The 19,762-nt window shown below is 46.9% G+C and overlaps 1 protein-coding gene across 14 annotated transcripts in view; it reads left to right on the forward strand.

The window, feature by feature from the left end:
- ATP2B1 (ATPase plasma membrane Ca2+ transporting 1) overlaps positions 1-19,762 on the forward strand; it is a 128,874-nt gene that overhangs the window by 54,719 nt on the left and 54,393 nt on the right. For 13 of the 14 annotated variants that reach the window (XM_043546333.1, XM_037885341.2, XM_037885326.2 and 10 more), the window contains exon 2: positions 9,944-10,381. In XM_043546333.1, the coding sequence (XP_043402268.1) occupies positions 10,177-10,381 (205 nt within the window). In that variant the 5' untranslated portion in view covers positions 9,944-10,176. Of the gene's footprint in view, positions 1-35; positions 213-9,943; positions 10,382-19,762 lie in introns of those variants that run through there. The other variant, XM_037885332.2, reaches the window with a different exon arrangement.

Raw genomic sequence — 19,762 nt, forward strand, 5'->3', positions numbered from 1 at the left:
TCAACTATTTATTTATTTATTTATACAGCAATGTATAGTGTGGTAGGAGCTTCATGGAACAAAACAGTACCTGCCCTGAGGATCTCAACCTAATTTGTACACAAGTAACTTTAAAAAAAAAAAAAAAAAAAAAAAGTACCTCGATATAAAAATCCTGTTTGACACCAGCTATCTTAAAATTAATCTGTGAAACTTGAAAATGCTTGGAGATGGTAAGTGAATTCAAATATCTGGAGACAGTTCTTACCAGAATGCAAACTGTGGGTTCATAGACTTGTTGGTTCTTTGAGCTAATTAGATTAAGTCAGCGGCTTTCCTGAGATAATCACTTTGGGAGTCTTTTCGCATAATAAAGCTGGGCTGCTGATAATGTGCAGTTAAAGGTCAACTTCTTTGCAAAGAAGTGCATCAGCTAAGGCTTTGAAATATTGTAATAGTTTATAATCTAACTCACAGTTGCAAAGGATGTCTAACTGGTGAAACTGACATTTGAAGGTCCATGAAGTGTTTGAGTAAACTGACCACCATGTGAGTGAGATCTGGTCCTGTCTTTTGGGGGGTGGGGGGTGGGGGGGTGTTTACTTTCAACTTGGCATATTGTTCTTACTGAAAGATTTTGTTAAATACATATGAAAAACATCTACCTGCATTCTAATTGTATGTTCAAATAGGTTAAATATGATTTCAGTGGTGAGGAATTACTTGTCAAGATATTTTAGCTAAAATTCCAATGGTATGGCATGAGGTTTGTCTCCAGTGTGGTTTTTTTGTTGTTGTTGTTGCATATTTGCTTACTTGCATCCTGTCTTGCAAAATATATGCTTATCCCCCATCTGCCTACTGTGAGGTTCTTGAACTGTCATCAAAACCTTTTAACACTGGTCATTGTCTAACCCGTTACTGGACTAGGTGGACCTCAGTTCTGATCCTGTAGAGCAATTCCTTTAATCCTGTTTTATGGAAGTAACACTTAGACTGTCCAAAACTGACCTCTCATTGGGTGTCCAAAGTATTAGTCTTAATTGGATAGCTTCTTCCTTTCATTAGAAAATAGCAGTTAGAGCTTTGCTTACACACACTTATATGAAAAATGTAGACTCCATCATGAAGGAAGGGGGGAGGCTTTACTTGTATTGAGTTATTTTAACGGGTCTAGCTGCCTGAGAAGCTGTAATTCTGTCTCAAGCACATGAATTTGAATGCAGCTTGTTCTGTAGTGACTGTCAGTATCTTGATGGTGATTTGAACTTGTGATTTAAGTTTGCCTTATTGAGATGCTTATAATAATAAAGCCTCCAGCTTTGGCCCTCAGAGGCTAATTACTAAGCATAGAGACTGAACTACTAGCTGACCTGTACTGATAGTCCCTCTAGGTAATTGCTGAAGGCCATGTAGGGAACTTCATGCTTCTAGTACCCTGTTGTATTCCTTTTTGTGAGTAAATAAATGAGTCAGTTTCTAGGGCTGTGAGACAAAGTTCCTGCTCTACCTTGGTGAGTCTTGCGCTTATTGGCAGATTTGCTCGCCTTGCAGCTTCACAGCAGCCCTCAACTTGGCCGTTTTTCTGAACCCACAGTCCAGGTCGACTCCTCCTGTGTCTGACCAGGAGTTGGGAGGATTTTGTACACCTCAGTCCTCCAACAGTCCGCGTTCTCACTCTCAGCTCCTCACATGCACACCACAAACTGAAGTGAGCTCCTTTTTAAAACCCAGGTGCCCTGATTAGCCTTCCTTAATTGATTCTAGCAGCTTCTTGATTGGCTACAGGTGTTCTAATCAGCCTGTCTTAATTGTCTCCAGAAGGTTCCTGATTGTTCTGGAACCTTCCCTGATACCTTACCCAGGGAAAAGGGACCTCCTTCACTTGCTGCTCAGCTATCTGCTTTCTACTCTCTTTGTAGGGGCACAGGGGGTGTGGGACGGAGCTGCCCCCTGATCCATCGGTGCCCCCCCCCCCGAACACTACTACAGCCATCACGGCCCCCCCGCCGTCGGTCCCTGCTGGCAACTTGCCATCTGCCTCTGGATTCAGCTGCTTGCTCTGAATTCCGCCATCCGGACCAGACACAGCAGCCGACCAAAGGAGACTCTTTGGACAAACGGGTGTGGGTCCACGTCGTCCCCCGTCCTCCCCCCCAGACTGCCCACCCCACAGTTTGCCCCTACTACCTGACCCTAACTCCTGTTTCCTCCCCCTGTCCAGTCCGACCCATTTAGCCCCCCTCCCACTGCCTGCAGCCCAGCAGGGAGAAGTGGTTAATCTGCCCCTCCCCTTCCTTCTGGTGCCTCCCCGTCTCTCGCTGCTCACAATGGCAGGGAATGAGAGGGGTGAGGCCCCTCCAACAACCTCAGCTGCCCCTCCTCCACCTACCCCCCCGCCCAACCCCCAAGCCCCCCCCCCCACTGCTGCCAAAACACCTGCCACCGCCCCCACTGGGCCATCGGCAGCAGGAGGTACTGGGGCGACTACTGCCGCTGCTATGCCCAGAGTCCCCCCCCAGTTGGCCGGAAAGGCCAGGGTGTGAAGAAGGGAAAGGGCCCCGCTACAACCACCAGGCCCTCCATGGCAGGGGCCACCCCCACCGCTGTGGCCTCATCATCGACCATGGCGTCCCTCCCCGCTGTTCCCTCCACCAGCTCTGCGAGCGTCTCTCCCCTGGCCCCCAGGGCGTATGCCCGGGCGGTAGCAGCCCCTCCCCCGCCTGCCGCCTCGTCATCTCGCCCACCCACCGCCTCCGCTACCATCAATAGCGGCCGGGGCCCCTTTCCCACCATGACCAGGAAGCACGGCGTCTGTTGCCTCCTGGTGCCCGCCTCGCCCCAGGTGGAGACATACGTGCAGGCGTTGGCGAGGGTGGTAGGACCCACGGCTATTGTGGTGGCCTCAAAAATGTACGGGAAGGTCGTCTTTTTCTTAGCATCGGAGGCCGCTGCCCAGGAGGCGGTGGAGAAAGGTCTGGCGGTTGGGGGGGGTTCGTTCCTCTGGAACCGCTAGAGGACCTGGGCGTCCGCCTAGTCGTGACCTCTGTCCCTCCTTTTTTTTACCCAGTGCCACCCTGTTACCCACTCTCTCCACCCTGGGGAAACCCGTTTCTGTCATCAGCCCTCTCCCGTTAGGCTGCAAGGACCCCACCCTCCGTCACGTCCTTTTGTTCCGCCGGCAAGTGCAGCTTCTACCGCCGCCAGCGGAGCGTGACGGAGAGGCGCTTGAGGGGTCCTTCCTAGTCCCATACCAGGGAGCCCGCTATCGGGTCTACTATTCCACAGGAGAGGCCCGGTGCTACCTCTGTCTATCAGCGGGGCATGTCCGCAGAGACTGCCCTTTGACCCGGCGGGGAGGGGCACCCGAGACCCAGCAGGACATCGGCTCTGTCGTTGTCGACACCCCTGGCCGCCCGGCACCTGAAACCATCTCTCCTCCTGCTCGATCCACCGCTGCTCCCGCCCGGGCCCAAGAGACACCTCCCCTACACTGTCCAGACGAGTGAGGGAGCCCCGCCCTTGCTGTTAACAATCCAGCAGAGCCTATGGAGGAGGGTGCAGCAAAGATATTACCGGGTATAGGAGAGGGCCCGTCCCAAGGAGAACCCTCCCCCCCATGCTGCCTCATCATTACCCCCCCCAGCCCCTGAACCATCGCCTCTGCCCCCCCGACACGACCCCTGCTAACCAGCCCCCAGACGATGCTATGGAGGGCTGGACCCTAGTCCAGGGAAAGCGAGGCAAGTGGAAGGCTGGCGCTCCGCTGCACCCAGCCAATGCGGAGGCCCCCCAGAAGACCAGGGAGGCACTGACACTGAGCCTTCTGCAATGATCACGAGTGAGATCCATCCGCTGGTGTCGGGAGGGGAAGACAAAATAGCACTGGAAGGTAGGATCTCCCCTCCACGGGAGACCCTTCCCTCCAAGACCCTTGAGGAAGCCCCTTCTGCCCGAATATCACCCGAACCCCGACGCGACCGTCGTAGTGGGCGCCAGAGGGGAGACCCCTGGGGTGGCAGAAGATGACCTCTCCTCCATGTATGAGGAGATCGAGGCCCTAGGTTTGACCCCGGTCACCCAGGGAGAGGATGACCTACTGCCGGCTGGCCTCGATCTGGGCAACCTCACCCCAGTCCCCCTTTCCCCATGCTCCCTCCCCCTAACCGCCTTCCCGGGCGGGCATCCTACAGAAGGTAGTCCACCACCTGATGCCATGGCCGCCAAATCCACCACAGAGCCTGCGCCTAGCATCACTGGGAGCCCCCTCCCCACCCCCTTAACCCTCGAATCTGTTCAGGAGGCGCCACCTCTTAGCTGCTTGCCTCCCAAAGCCCAGAGCCTTGCCTCTGCCCCTGCCCCCACCCCTGTCCCTGCCCAATCCACCTCTTCCTGCAATGCTATTGCCGCCCCGGGGTTATTTCTTTCCCTTTTTTTGCAGATCCCCCCCAAGGGGCAGCCTTTGCATTTTCCTGCCACGACCCATTAGGAGCTGCAATTTTCCCTCCGCCGTCCCCTTCTACCCCAAGGCTTGAGATGGACCTAATAACTTTAGCCTGTCAGACGCCCCGTCGGTGGTCTGCACCCTGCCTGCCTGCCTCAGCGGACCACGAGGCTGCACCAAGAGCCCCACCAGGGAATAACAAGGAAATCGCAAACCGCCCCTCCCCCTCCCCCCATGAGCTGTGAAAAGCGCTGTGGGAGTTTTTAGAAGACATCCTTGGCTCCCGCAATAGGGTACAGCTAGCTCTCCAGCTATGGGGGGACTTTGATCAAATCCTCCAGGCCACAAGGGCCCTTATAAAGGAGGGTAGAGGGAAAGGAAGGCACGGTGCCGCGGCCTACGGGTGGGCCCGCAGCTTCCGTGATGATTTAATCACTTACGGGATGGGTCACGGATTGTTGCGCGACCCACCGGGGGCTGCGAACACCCCTGCCAACAAGGAACCCACCCACCCCCAGCCTTCCGCATGACGCCTCTCATTATTGCAACTTTGAACACCAGGGGCTGTAGGATGGCTCTCCGCAGGTCCCAGGTGCTCTCTTACCTTCGGGAATGGGGGTACTCTGTGGTTTTCCTGCAGGAGACCCATACGGATCCGACCGCAGAGGACAGCTGGCAGCTGGAGTGGGGGGACGGGGTCTACTTTAGCCACTTCACGATTCGACAAGCTGGAGTGGCGACCCTGTTCTCCTCCAACCTACGGCCCGAGGTGCTAGGGGTCACTGAGGCCATGCCGGGCCACCTGCTGCATCTCGAGTCCGTATGGAGGGGCTCATGGTCAACCTTGTTAACATCTATGCCCCAACAATGAGCCCGAAGCGGCCGCAATTCTATCAGCGGGTGTCCGACTTCCTCCGCACCCTAGATTCTCATGAGTGCCTAGTCCTGGGAGGGGACTTTAACACCACCCTAGAGGAGCAGGACCGCTCGGGGGCCGAGCTGAGCCCGGCCGCCGTGAACATTCTCCGAGAAATAGTCGAACATCACACCCTAGTGGACGTCTGGCGTGACCACCACCCAGATGACACTTCCACGTTCACCTTTGTCTGGGTGGAGGCCCATCGGTCACACCACTCTCGGTTGGACCGTATTTATTTATCCCGTTTCCATCTTTCACAAGCCCACTCCTCCAACATTCGGCCGGCCCCATTTTCTGACCATCATCTAGCCACCATAACAGCCTCCCTCCGTGCAGAGAGGCCGGGGCTGGCCTATTGGCATTTTAACAGCAGCCTGCTGGAAGATGAGGGCTTCGTGACGTCCTTCCGGGAGTTTTGGCTGGCCTGGCGAGAGCAGTGGCGTGCCTTTCCCTCGGTGCGGCGATGGTGGGATCTAGGGAAGGTGCGCGCCAAGCTCTTCTGCCGTGACTACACCTGGGGCATCAGCCGACGGAGAAATGCAGCGATAGAGCAGTTGGAACGGGAGGTCTTAGAGATGGAGAGGCATCTGGCCACCAGCCCCGAGGACCCGTTCCTCTGCGGAGCGTGCCGGGAGGAGCTCCGGGCCCTCGAGGACCATCGGGCCCGAGGTGCCTTTGTTCGATCCCGCATCCGCCTCCTTCGGGAGATGGATCGCGGCTCCCGTTTCTTCTACGCCCTGGAGAAAACAAGGGGGGCCAAGAAACATGTCACCTGCCTTCTAGCAGAAGACAGCACCCCTCTCACGGATCCGGTAGAGATGTGTGGGAGGGCCTGTGACTTCTACACAAGCCTTTTCTCCCCAGATCCGACCGATCCTGGCGCTTGCAGGGTGCTCTGGGAGGAACTCCCCACGGTCAGCGTGGGCGACTGAGACCGACTAGAGCTGCCTCTCACCCTGGCCGAGTTCTCGGAAGCCCTCCATCACATGCCCACCAATAAATCTCCGGGCATGGACGGGCTGACAGTGGAGTTCTACTGCGCGTTCTGGGACATCCTTGGCCCAGACCTAGCCACTGTCTGGGCCGAGTCTTTGCAGGGCGGGGTCCTCCCTCTTTCGTGCAGGCAAGATACAACCGGCAGCTCTTTTATCTTTGTCCGAGAGGTTTTCCGTGAGACCTCTCCGGGTTGCCGGTCTTCTACCAGGACCTTCTCCGGACCTGGAAACTGTTTTCAACGACCAGGTCCGTGGCGGCCGCCGTGGGAGCAGATCTCCTCGCGGAGCCCCTGCTACACAACCCGCAGCTCCGTGTGCAGGTGGCGGAGTCCCGCTGGGTGCGCCAGAGTTTGGTCCTGGCGGAAGTCACGAGAGTCAGAGACCTCCTGGACTACGACCGGGGAGACTGGCTGGATCCCCTGACGCTCGGCGCATGGGGCTCTCCAGCCCTCGTACCCCCTGGCGCGTACTTCAGGAGGTGAAGGCCGCCTTGATGCCCGCTGCTCGGGCTTATCTCAACCGAGCCCTGCATGAGGGCGCACCCCGCCCACCCTCTACCCCAGGCCCGCCGGACCTTTCAATTGGGTCCCTACCCCGTAAATCCCAACAAACCGCTCACCCTTTCGGTGCGAGCCGGCTGCATGAACTGCAGCTGGTCAGCTTTCAAGTCGCGCCACGGAAATATTTATACACACTCACGCTTCACACCCTTTAAGCCCACACCCTGGTGTCCCTCCCCGAAACAAAGTGGCGGGACCTCCTGCCACCTTTGGAGGGTGAGCAACCCCGGTGGGCCAGCCTGTATTCCACCTTGGTCCTGAGGCCCGTCGGGTACATTACTTTGGCGGATCCTTCACGGAGCTGTGAGCACGGGCGTGTTTTTGACGCGGTTCACCCCCATCCCGGATACTTGCCCTTTTTGCAACGTGAGGGAAACCCTGGCGCACGTATATTTAGAGTGTGCCAGGCTGCAGTCCTTTTTCCGGCTCCTCACAAATATTTTATTACGCTTTTGGCTACACTTTTCCCCTCACCTTTTTATCTACACACTCCCCATCCATGGCCCCACAAAATCGCGAGATCTCCTGGTTAACCTCCTCCTAGCCCTAGCTAAAACAGCCATTTATAAAACCAGAGACGGGAGGTTGGCTAATGAAGCGTCCTGCGATTGTAGGGCCATTTTCCGATCCTCAGTACATTCACGTATCTAGGCGGAGTTCCTCTGGCCGGCGTCCACCGACTCCCTTGATGCCTTCGAGGAGCGGTGGGCGCTGTCCGAGGGTTCTCTGCTCGGTGACCCCGTCCGGTTCCCTCCGTCTGACCCTTTGATTGAGGGGAAGAGCGAGAGGCCCCAGCCGTTGCCGCTGTGGATACCATCATTACTGTCACCTAGGAGAGGTCCTATCACACGTGGTGTACCTCCCCCTCGCCCCCGAACCGCCCACCCCGCAGCCGTGCCCATCTTGTCGGGCACTCTCAGGAGAGGAATAATCGGTGACACTGGGCATGGCACTAGGTAACTCAAGGCGGTGGAAGACCATGAGTGTCGAGGAAGCCCCCCCGCTCTAGGCCACCAGGTAACTCAGGAGGGTGGAAGACCACGAGTGTCGAGGAAGCCCCCCCCCCCGCTCTAGGACCAGGCTAGCCTGAACACTTCTCCCTCCTGAAGGCTGCTGTGTTATACCTTGTGTTTGCTTTTGTTTTGTTGCATAGTTTTGCTTTATTTTTTTTGGTGATTCTTTGTTAAGTGTTACACAAGTAAAATTCTTTTCTGCTTCAAAAAAGAAAAAAAAAGTTAAATTACTCTCCTGTAGTCATCTGGCCCGACCTTGGCACAGCTGTCAGTCTGGTACTTTTTGTCAGCATTGTGTAATATTCTTAATTCTCACCTCTAACAGTTTTAAAATATCACTTAGCTGCAAGGAGGCTGAAATTTACATTGATTCTAACACAATCTTGCACTGAAATGATTGAAAGACTTCTTTTATATTTCAGAAGAAAATATTTTTATTTAACACTGCTGTACATGTGACTCCACGCTGCAGAAACAGTCAATCTTGCCTTTCTGTTCTCTAGTGTTCACCAGCAGTAAAACCATATCTCACCCTTAGAAGCAAGTTTTGGGAATTAAAACACTTGAGAAAGATAGGATACAAACTAGGCCGAATAGCTGGACCTAAGATGCCATCCTGGGAATAGGAGTGACCTGGGTTTTTTGCTCTTGGATTGTGACCTTGGACAAATCACATTGCAGTGTAGAAATTGAGGCAAAGGGATAATGATGGTTGTTTGCTTGCTTTTTGAAAAGCACTCTGAGTTGGATAAAAAGTGTAATGTAAGAGTACACTATTTTTGTCATTCCATTATTTATTGTAATTATAGTACTGAGCATTTAAAGCAGGCTCAGAGGGCTTATTCAGATCTGGTTTCTTAAAATGCAGTTTGTTTCAGGTCTGACATCTAGTTGAAGTTCACCTTTTTCTGGGTACCTGGAACAAAGGCCATATCAGAGGTTTAATTATCTTGATACTGTCCCTTAAGTCTAGATGTTTACTTTTCAGTTGCAGTATCTTTGCATCAAAGGAAGTAACAACTTGTGTAAATACCTGAGACTTTAAAAAAAAAATGGTGGGGAGGAAGCTATATTCAATGCACTGTGAGCAAGCAAGCAGACTAATTTTGGATCAAGTGAATGTATAAACTGGCCTGCTCAGAGAGAGCGCTTTATGGTATCCCACAGAAAACAGGTTTGTAACCAAAACCTACTCTCCGGGTGAACTAGAGCTAAGATCCTTCAGAGGTTGGTGGCTTGAGATTTGTCCGAATAGTGATACGGTATTACCTGAGCACTGAAGGGATCAAACTTCACAAGGATGCCCAGTGGGGGTGTGGATGTGAAGGCCAGGTTATCTGACTAGTTGTGGAAGGAAGAAGCCTCGTTAAGTCATAGCCTTCCTCTGAGAAGTCTACTAAGCCCTCGATTCCAGGACCTGAGCAAGTTTTTACACACTCCCATTACTGTGTTAAGAGTGAGGTATCTTTCATGAATGCAAACATATGGGTACTGTGGAAACTTTTTTTGATGCTTCTGTAGCTGTTGGTTTTTTATTAGAGTACCATCCAGAGGCCACGGTAAGATGGAACTCAGTATTGCTGGCTACTGTGTGTATATATAGAAAGAGGCAAGTCCAGCTCTGAGGAGTTTACTAACATAAGAAACAAATGGGTGTAACAAATGGAGGGAGTGCAAGAAGGATTGAGGGTAGTGGGTACCAAGAATGTGTAAGCCAGGAAAGGTTATGTAGCCTTTGTGCCTATTTCACAGATCTGAACGGTTCTCGCTTATGTCTTGAGTCTCTAATCTCTTTGACCAGATGACTGACTATTACTGTTGACAATTTATGGTAGGCATCAAGGTAGACATGGGTCTTAGGGATTAAAAGGACACAGTTGAAGCTTTATACATCTAAATACTGCATCAGTGTAACTTACACTTTTTGCTATTTTGATGTAACTTTGCTTAACTAAATAAGATCTTCCAATATAGTGTTTAAGAGGCTTGAAAATACAGCTATAAATAATGGCTTTAATATTCTTTTTCCCTAGATTGTACACCTCATATGACTAACTTGAAGAAAAGGAACTCATCATGGGACGACATTCAAGATTCCTCTCTGGAAAGGGTTACTGATGTCACACTCTTCTATTTGGGTGATGTGTATCTACTCATCTGACTGTCTTCATATCTAAAGGACTTATTTTACTTTTGCAAGTACCTCAAGTCAAAATTTTTGTTCCTTTCTGGAAACTGTTTCCTCATACTAAGGACTGCATACATCATGGGTGATATGGCTAACAACTCAGTTGCATACAGTGGTGTAAAAAATTCTGTAAAAGAATCTAATCATGGAGATTTTGGAATCTCACTTGAAGAGCTCCGTGCCCTTATGGAACTGCGATCTACAGATGCAGTGCATAAAATCCAAGAATGTTATGGAGATGTCTATGCTATCTGTACAAGATTGAAAACTTCACCAAATGAAGGTAAGTATATTGTGGTAGCATGTGTCCAGAAGATCTTTATTTAAATTAGATCAGTTATTTTGACTCTGAATGTGGTTATAAATAATTAAATAGAATGCTAGCTTGTGCTTACTGTTGTAAGAATAGAATTATGATCATCTATCATGGTAGTGAATAGCAAGGTTTGTTAACTAGACCAACTTTTGTAACTGATATAAAATTACCCAGTCACATATTTCAAGATTTCAGAAACAATGTCCTGATTCTCAGTTACACAAATCTGTTCCTTAGCACTGAAATAAACTTTGCCAAATTTATCTCTAATTGTACTTTGAGAACCTTCAAACTTGTTTCTAGCTTGTATGGTAAGTTAACAGATCATAAACAATCCATGTGAACCGTGTTTCATAAACTAGTGGTGGTTATGCTGGAAAAGAACTCCAGGCTTGGCCTGTATATGTTCGAAAGCTGTGCTTACCATCTAAGTTGATGTATTGCTACCCAGCTACACTTTGGCAATATGAGCTCATCTGTTCTCCAAGGTGGAGGAGGGGTAATGTTTTAATGCATGGACCTCTTCTATTGCAGTGTAAACAATGAGTGTTTTCAGTTGAATTTTACATTTTTGAAAAAACTTGTGTGTTAAAACCCTTGGAAATTGAAGGATCTGAAACACAGCATTTATTAGTTTGTCTTCATAGTTTGAAATAAGAGCTTAACAGAGTATCTTGTTTAAATGAGGGAATTATGACTGTAAATTGTTCTGGTTTTTACATTTTTTTTCTTGTCTAGTTCGTTGTTGTTGAATCCTGATGAGAGGCCCATTTGCTGCTCAGGCAAAATGGAGTAATCTCGTCAGGATTGACTTGACCTGCTCTAAGTTTGAAGACAACTGTTTAAGACAACTGTTTTCCAGCATATTTACATGTTGTAAATAGAATTGTCAGAAACTTTTATATTTAACAGTACTTCAGATCTCTTCACTGCAAATTGCTTGCTCACCAGTGTGAAAGTGATAAAGCACCATGAAAAACTTAATGGATGAATGTTGCAACTTTATAAAACAGACACATGAGGCTTACCATAAAATTACATATCTCTGAGCTACTTTTGTCCATCAGTTTTTTTTGCTGACTTGCATATTCTACAAAACCATCATTGACTATATCATTCAGTACTCTAATAAAGTATCCTGAATTACAAATATGACTAGTGGTGCTGAGAGGAAAATGCTGGCTTTTTTTTAAAGCCGAGAGAGTGACTGCATGTTGATACAAAAAACCTCCTGCTACTCTTGTATTTCAATCTGCCATAGTCCACACATCTGTCACTTATGCAACTTCATATTAGCAGTCATTTTATTGTTACCAGTTTAAGAATCTGTATAAGTTTTATTACTCTGACTAATCAGCAGCCCCACATAGTAACCCAGGAATATTGGAACAAGAACATCAGATGTTTTGGTATTGAACGTCAGGGGGTGGATGTTTCCTACTCTTCTCCTGTGCTAGCAGAGGACTGGAATATTCCAAGCCAGAGTACAACAGGAGTAGTAGACCAAACAGGAGATAAACTTGAGGATGTACAGAGGATGAAACTCTGTAGGTGAGGATGAGAACAGCTATAAATATCTTAGACAATATACCATTTAGCATGAGTAAGAGCACATGCAGCGGAGACAAAGTTGTGTAGACCACTGCAACAGATGAAAAGATCACTCGATATCATTTGTGTCTTAAATTCAGATACTGGTGAAAAGTTGTTGTACCACCATTTATTTGTTCCATGAAAGGAACGGTAGCATTGTAGAAATAGGAACTTGAATGGTAATAAAAATTGTGCCTTAAACAAGATACTTCTTGCACACTGTGATAAATGTATCTTAATGACTAATTCCAATTTTCATTATTTTTTGTGATCGGCGTAAACCTTTAACAAAGGGTAGGGATATCACGAACACAACCATGGCTGGTAGGGCAAACTTAACAAGTTTGAAACTAGTTGTCAGGAGTTGCTTGTCTGGCACAAGATTGGGATTTACCATGTGTGCCCAAACAGGCTGTTCAAGCACCAGTTCACTACCTGGTTCTTTTAGTGAACTGATCTCTTTGACCTCCACCTGGACCTACTGTTTTATCTTGCTTTCCCCATTGGGGAATTCTTTGTCACTCCACTGGCAATGAAGTGAAACTTATTAGTGATATAAATTGTGGAGTCTCTTGTGGTATCTCTTTACTGCATAGTTAATCTACATGATTAGTATCCTAGTTTTGCTGTGGGGATACTTGCACTTCACCCGCATTACAGTTTCTGCACTTGCCATGAGTCTGGGAGCATACTCCATGATTCCCTGTGCTGAAACACTTGGTTTCTTTCCATGTCATTTTGTGTCAATTGCAGGAGAACTTGTCTATCATTGAGAAGTGTGGGAAGGACGTTAGAGGACTATTGGCAATCAAGTGACTTTTGCCTGTGTCCTTGCTGCTAAATGGGCTGGTTCTAGTGAGAGAAACAGGAGCCCCAGTTCTAACCTATAGCCCCCAGCCATGTAAACTGATGGTAGGGAAGTTGAGAGTTAACCCATTTTTGAGAGGAGTTTTAACTGTCCAGTGAACCCACATGCTTGGAAACGTCACAGATCAGAAACTTTTTGTAAATTTCACTTAGTGGTCATTTGGGAGATGAGAAAGATTAAAGGAGCAAGACTACCATCTGAACAGATTCAGTACACTCTCATTGTATGTCAGACACATCCTCTGTGTGACCTTACACAGCTATTCGCTACAGGACTTGCCATATTACTGAAGCTTGCTGTATTATGTGCTTCCTACATGATTATTAGAGGCATAGTAGAAAATGTGCTGCAAATCCGTGAAATTTATCATAATGAAATTAGTAGCTTTTTGCTGCCAGTTGAAGGTCTTAACGGACACTAGACTACCAAACCACTGGTCTAGTGGTTTTCAACCTTTTTTCATTTGCAGACCCTTACATTTCAAGTGGAGGCGCAGACTCTTTGGAAATCTTAAATATAGTCTGCAGACCCCCTCCAGGAGTCCATGTACTACAGCGTGAAAACTACTGCAACATAGACAATCAGGCTAGCCATATTCTTGTATCTTCTGTTGTTGTGTTCCTGTCCACTTAGTGTGCTATCCCAATGTAGAGCAGCACCTGCTTTGCTTGAAAAGTGAATGCAGCAGGGTGTAACAGATGAAGTTAGTGGAATTGTCAGTTTCATCTGCCATCAAAACTGCTAGAGATGCACGCAAGAGATGGTGCGTGCCTGGCAGCACAGATATGATCTTCCACTATAGTATTTATTTATTTTTATTAAATAATTATTCTAAATGGAGTAGGAGAGAAAGGGATTTCATGATTTCTATGCCCAGTTTAAATTCTTGCTCTGCATCCATACATTCAAAATTATTGTAGTGTACAGTAAATATGCTGATACACTGGAGAAAGTTTATTGCCAGTATCTGAGGGGGAACTGATCCGCTAAGGAAGGTTGTACTGAATAGCTTTACAGGGTCAATATAACTGTAAACCTAGCAAAATGTTCCTATTTGAGACACCTAGTTGAAAAATATGGCTCTGGACAGACACCAAATCACTTTATTTAAATAAGTGAGTAATTGTAATGGAGGATATAAAAATTCTTGTGGTATATACTCCTGTGTACCATGCAGCAATTTAGACCTAAATTCAACAGAAGGACCACAAATTACTGTATATAAATCACAGAATTTCTTGGTCAGCTGGCAACTCTGGTAACAGTAATGGACAATGAAATGATTTGACATTTAAATTTAATGGAAAAATTCTAAAAAAGTTAATGAACTAGTACATTTCACTATCACCATGGCCTGTTTAGTTGTCTGTCCTCTGTCTTTCCATTCTGCAAACTCTGTGCTGTTAACTCCTTGCATTCCAGTACTTTCTCACTTTTTTGCTTCCTGAAAGCTTTCTTTCCTTAGGTATAGTTTCAAGCTTTCCTTTCCTCATGGTTCTTAAAATGCCAACATTCTATAACCTGTTGGGCTGGTCAAGTTTCTCTTTAAGTGCCCCTCCAACCAGGCCAAGATTGTGACTGTAATGTAACAATTATTAAATTAATGTCAAAAGGAAACATGAACAAAGAACCTAGACTTAGCAGTATGGCTGCATAACTGAGACTTGTGCAGCTTCAGCATAGGTATTAAACTCAGCGTGTAGATCCATAACTTAAAACATAGTTGACCAATATGCAGTTACACAGCTTAAAACTTTAAAAATTGTGTATATACATATTTCATTGTCATTTTGTACTGTCCTACATTTCCAATTGACTTTACAACTCGTAAGTGAGGACTAGCCGCAAGTACAGTTGAAATTCTAGTGTTCAGTTATTTTGATGCATTTCTTGCTTTAAGAACTTTTGTCATCCTTACTTGGGAATGAAATTAAGCTTTGGCAGTTACAGCCCAAAAAAGGGAAGACTTTCAAAATAGCTGCATGAAAACTGTTACAGCAGAAGTTGTCTTCATAGTTTCATCTTCCATAAAATCTGATAGATTTTTAATTTTAAACTTTAATGTGTAACAGTTCCAGAACCAATTACCTTCTTGTTTGTGTTTACTACTGCTGACTTTCCTCTTTGAAGACTTCTTTTGCAAAGGCTTTTGAAATGTGTGTACAGCATACTATAAACCCACCCTAGGCAAGTGACTTTAAAATATTCCTATAACTTTGTTCTACTCCCAGTGTAGGAGAACATTAGCCTTCTTAAACTATTAAATTTATAACTAACTTCAACTATTAATTCCTTAAGTCACTAGCAGTTTATCTAGTCATTGAACTAAATGTGTGGTGTTAGATTTACACTTAAAGGTTAGTGTTCAATTCTGCATGTACCAGAACAAATGGGGCAATCTGCGGTTGAGTGAACTCACATTAGCTTTAATACAATTTAATTATGACAAACATTCTCCAAACTTGGGCTTGAAACAGGCTATGTTAGCAAAAACCACATTCAGTTACACTCAAGAAGCCATACTGGCAATTCTTTTGTCTTTTTGATCTACAGAATTAAGAATGATTTGCCTTTTGACCAAAACCTAGTCTACGCTACATAATAGTGTAAGTCACCTTGCGCCAACCTGTTTGTGCATGCGTCTGCACTCAAGCTCACAAAAGCACCCTGTTTAAAATGATTCAGTACAACCATCTCCCTGAATGGCATAGTCATGGGTGGCTACTGAGGTTGACATCGTGCAGGTGCAGATACTGCATGACCTGTGTTGATCCTAACAGTTATCCAGCAGCTGTCCCACAGTGCTCCATTCCCTGAAAAAGTGACTGCTCTGGTTACAATTTTAAACTCCACTGCCCAGGAGTCATAGAGACTGGAAACCACCATCTTCTTAAATTTTTCCAACTCTGTGAGAACACCTAGTAGCTCATCTTTGTGTGCAGTTGCCCAAATGACCAGGCCAGCTCCATGTGCACACAGATACTAGATGTGCTCTTGCCTGGAGTAGACAGGAAGTATTGGAGTTCCTGGGTCTGTGGGGAGAAAAAGCTGTGCGCAAACAACTACAGACAAGCTATTGAAATGTGGACACCTACAACCAGATTGCATGGGAGATGTAGGCAAAAGGGTACAACAGGATCAGCAGCAGTGTATAGTGAAAGTGATGGAACTGTGGTATCAGTAAGGCCAGGGAGTACAGCAGTAGATCTGATGCTGTGCTGCAGACCTGCTGCTTCAGCAAGGAACTGCTCACCATATCTGGCGGAGACCAGACCAGCACCCCACAGACTACTGTGGATACCTTGGAAGAGCCCAAGATAGAGACCTATACCATGAACAGCAAAAGGAGAAGATATGGCAGAGGACTCCAGCCATGCTGCAAACCAGGACCTGTTTGAGACACTGCCATGGTCTAGCCATCCCAACAGGCAAACACGGATGGAGCCTGATGACAGGCAAGGGAACTCAGTAAGTGTGTGCATACCTTTTTCCTTACATTGTTTGAATGTTTAAAATGGCCCATCCACATGTGAACAAGAAAAAAGGTATTGACTTTTCATTATTTTACTCGTACGCGAAGAGCCAGGTTCAGTAGGAGTAGCACTGGCATCTGCTTTTCATTCCCCATTTGGATTAGGCCCTAGGGACAGGAGGGAGCATGCAGAGCACATCATTCTTGTATATAGGGGTGCCTCTTATCCCCCTGAGAGATCTCGATACTGTGCAATTCTTTCCCAAAGGTTTCTAGGGATGGCTGCTCTATTTCTTCCTCTGCAGTAGAAGACTTTCCCATGCCACTCAGTAGTGAATTCAGCTAGCAGCATACAAGCCTGGGCAGCTCTTCTGTGCCTTTGTGTCCTTTTGAGAGTGAGATCTGCTAATATGATGGTCCCCAAACTGTAGGGCACAGAGGATCGTCTTGGGAGGGCCACTGTGGGGCTGGAGCCTGGGCCAGCCCCCATGTGGGAGGGAGGGCGATCCAGCCCCACTTTGCCCTCCATTCTAGGTCCTTGGCCCCTGCTCTCAGCCCCCTGGGTGGGGGACGAACACATTCCATTACTAGTAAGGGGGGAGGGGGGTGCAAGAGAAAGTTTGGGCACCACTGTGCTAACACCATGACCACCGATGGAAAATAGTGCCAATATTCAGTGTACATTGCCCTATACTCATACCCATGGAATAGTCTGAAAATTTTATAGCTTCATGCAGCAGAAAATTCTTCGCACTCACCCCCTTTCTCTTGGCAGACCATGCTCACCATGGCTGGGGCTGGAAATTAGTGCTGTGCTGATATGCTCCAAAGCTGAAGTGTCAATAAGCATTTCTTAGAGTGTTTATGGGAATAGGGAAAACAGGTTTTGAAACTTTCCCTTTCCATTGTGACCATAAATCCAGTGGCATGTGTGTCTGGTTTTTGTTAGCTGCTCCCGGAGTTGCAGCTTTGAGGCAGTCTAATCCATACCTGTAGAATGCCTGACCCTGATGAGGAAGAGAAAAACGAGGAGAAGGGGTATGTGTTCTGAGAGATCCTGCAGTGTTGCATCAGATTATGAACTAAGGACTTGGAGAGCCAATACAATGAACAACATGGAGAAAGATGAGAAAGGCCCAACAGAACAAGGAGCATTTTCTTACGTTCGTTCACAGGCTGAAGACTTTGGTTGCCCTTCAGGTCCAAAAGCCCCAGACTCGCCTTTCTTTGCAGTTCTTGTAGAATTCCATGGTGGCTGCTCCCTGCACCCCAAAAAATGTGATGTGGGGTGCATCCTTACCACTAGCACTCCACGCCAGAGGACAGGAAGGAAAACCACAGCTACACATAATGTGATCTGTGAGAACTGTGGTTGGTGTATTTGTATCCACAACTGACTACCTTGTGCACTCAAAGGGACATAAATGTTTACTCTGTTAAATTGTTTATACAAAATTTTAACATTGATTCTCTGTATTGTTTTTCCCACTCAGTGAAGTTTTTTATATTTTTGGAGAATCACGATCTTTAGTTTACTGCTATGCATGCTGCAATATTGTTGTGATCAAAGCAAACAGAACTTGTAAATGCACACCAACTGCCACAGAAAGCATAGCTTCAGGAAAACACCCAGTCATATTTGTAAATAAATATTTAGCAGTACTCAAAGCTCCAGGGCCAGAGAACTCTAACACGGTGGAGTTATCATTAAATTGCTCTTTCAAAATCTCTCTCAACTGCATAGCTTCTTTTTGAGCTCTTGTAATAGCCCCCGTGCCTGGCTGTTCAAATTTGGCAGACCGCTACACCACCTACACCCTAGTGGCAACTTTTCCTCTTTACCTCATTGTAAGCAGGACATGACATAAGCCATTAACCATTGGGATATTTTTCTCACTGAGATCCAGTCTAGTGCGTAGACACTAGTGCCCCTTGAATCTACCAAAAGCACATTCAGCTGTCATTCTGCACTTGCTGAGCCAGTAGTTGAATCTTTCCTTGGTGCTGTCAAGGTGGCCAGCATATGGCTTCATGAGTCGGGAGCAAGGGAATAGGCCCGGAATTACTATTGGCATTTTAATATAGCCAGTGACAATCTACTAGTTGGGAAGAATGTGTCTGCTTGCAGCTTTCTGAACAGTCCTGTGTTCTAAAAGATGCAGGCATCATGCACTTTCCGTGATGATCCCACATTGATATCTGCGAGTATCCCTGGTGATCCCTCTAACCATAACCATAGGAGAGTAGCTCTTTCTGCTGATGTAGTCTGTGACAAGGTGGGCTGGTGCCAAAAGAGAATATATATGCTATCTATTCCTCCCCCCGCGTCCCCCTTAATTTGGGAAACCCATTACTGCAAATCCATCTACTGGTTGCTGAGAGTCAGTCCTGTGTAGTAGATGATTAATGGCCCCTACACACTTGCATAACAGTGGCCCCCATTGTGTAGTTTCAATTCCAAAATGACTGTTACTGGGTAATGGGGAATCTGGCATTGCAAGCTCCCAAAGTGCTATCACCATTTGCTTATCCACCATCAATGCCACTCTCATGCTTGTGTAGAGTGACTAGACGTCCCGATTAAAATCGGGACTGTCTTGATTTTTAGTTCTTTGTCCCGCTGATCATGATCGGGTGCAATTTGTCCCAATATTGCGGCTTTTGCCGCTCCGGCGGTGCTTCCCCCATGTGTCCCGATATTTTGTCTATTTCATCTGGTCACTCTATGCTGGTGTCCACACACTGTAAGGCTGGGATGAGTTCAGCACACAGATCTAAGAATGTGGTTGTCAAGGTTCCTTTCCCACTCTGAACTCTGGGGTACAGATGTGGGGACCTGCATGAAAACTCCGTAAGCTTATTTTTACCAGCTTGGGTTAAAACTTCCCCAAGGTACAAACTATTTTACCTTTTGCCCTTGGACTTTATTGCTGCCACCACCAAGTGTCTAATAAATATATAACCGGGAAAGAGCCCACTTGGAAACATACCCCCCCCCCCCCCCAAAAAAAAAAAAAAAAATCCTCCCAAACCCTACACACCCTTTTCTGGGGAAGGCTTGCATAAGCTTGCATGCAAAAATCCTCACCAGTTTGCATAGGTGAACACAGACCCAAACCCTTGGATCTTAAGAACAATGAAAAAGCAATCAGGTTCTTAAAAGAAGATTTTAATAGAAGAAAAAGTAAAAGAATCACCTCTGTAAAATCAGGATGGTAAATACCTTACAGGGTAATCAGATTCAAAACATAGAGAATCCCTCTAGTCAAAACCTTAAGTTACAAAAAGACACAAAAATAGGAATATGCGTTCCATTCAGCACAACTTATTTTATCAGCCATTTAAACAAAACAGAATCTCTTGCATATCTAGCTAGAACTTAGTAAGTAATCTAAGACTCCATTCCTTTTCTGTT

Source organism: Chelonia mydas, chromosome 1, assembly GCF_015237465.2.
Source record: "Chelonia mydas isolate rCheMyd1 chromosome 1, rCheMyd1.pri.v2, whole genome shotgun sequence".
In the NCBI taxonomy this organism is placed as follows: domain Eukaryota; kingdom Metazoa; phylum Chordata; order Testudines; family Cheloniidae; genus Chelonia; species Chelonia mydas.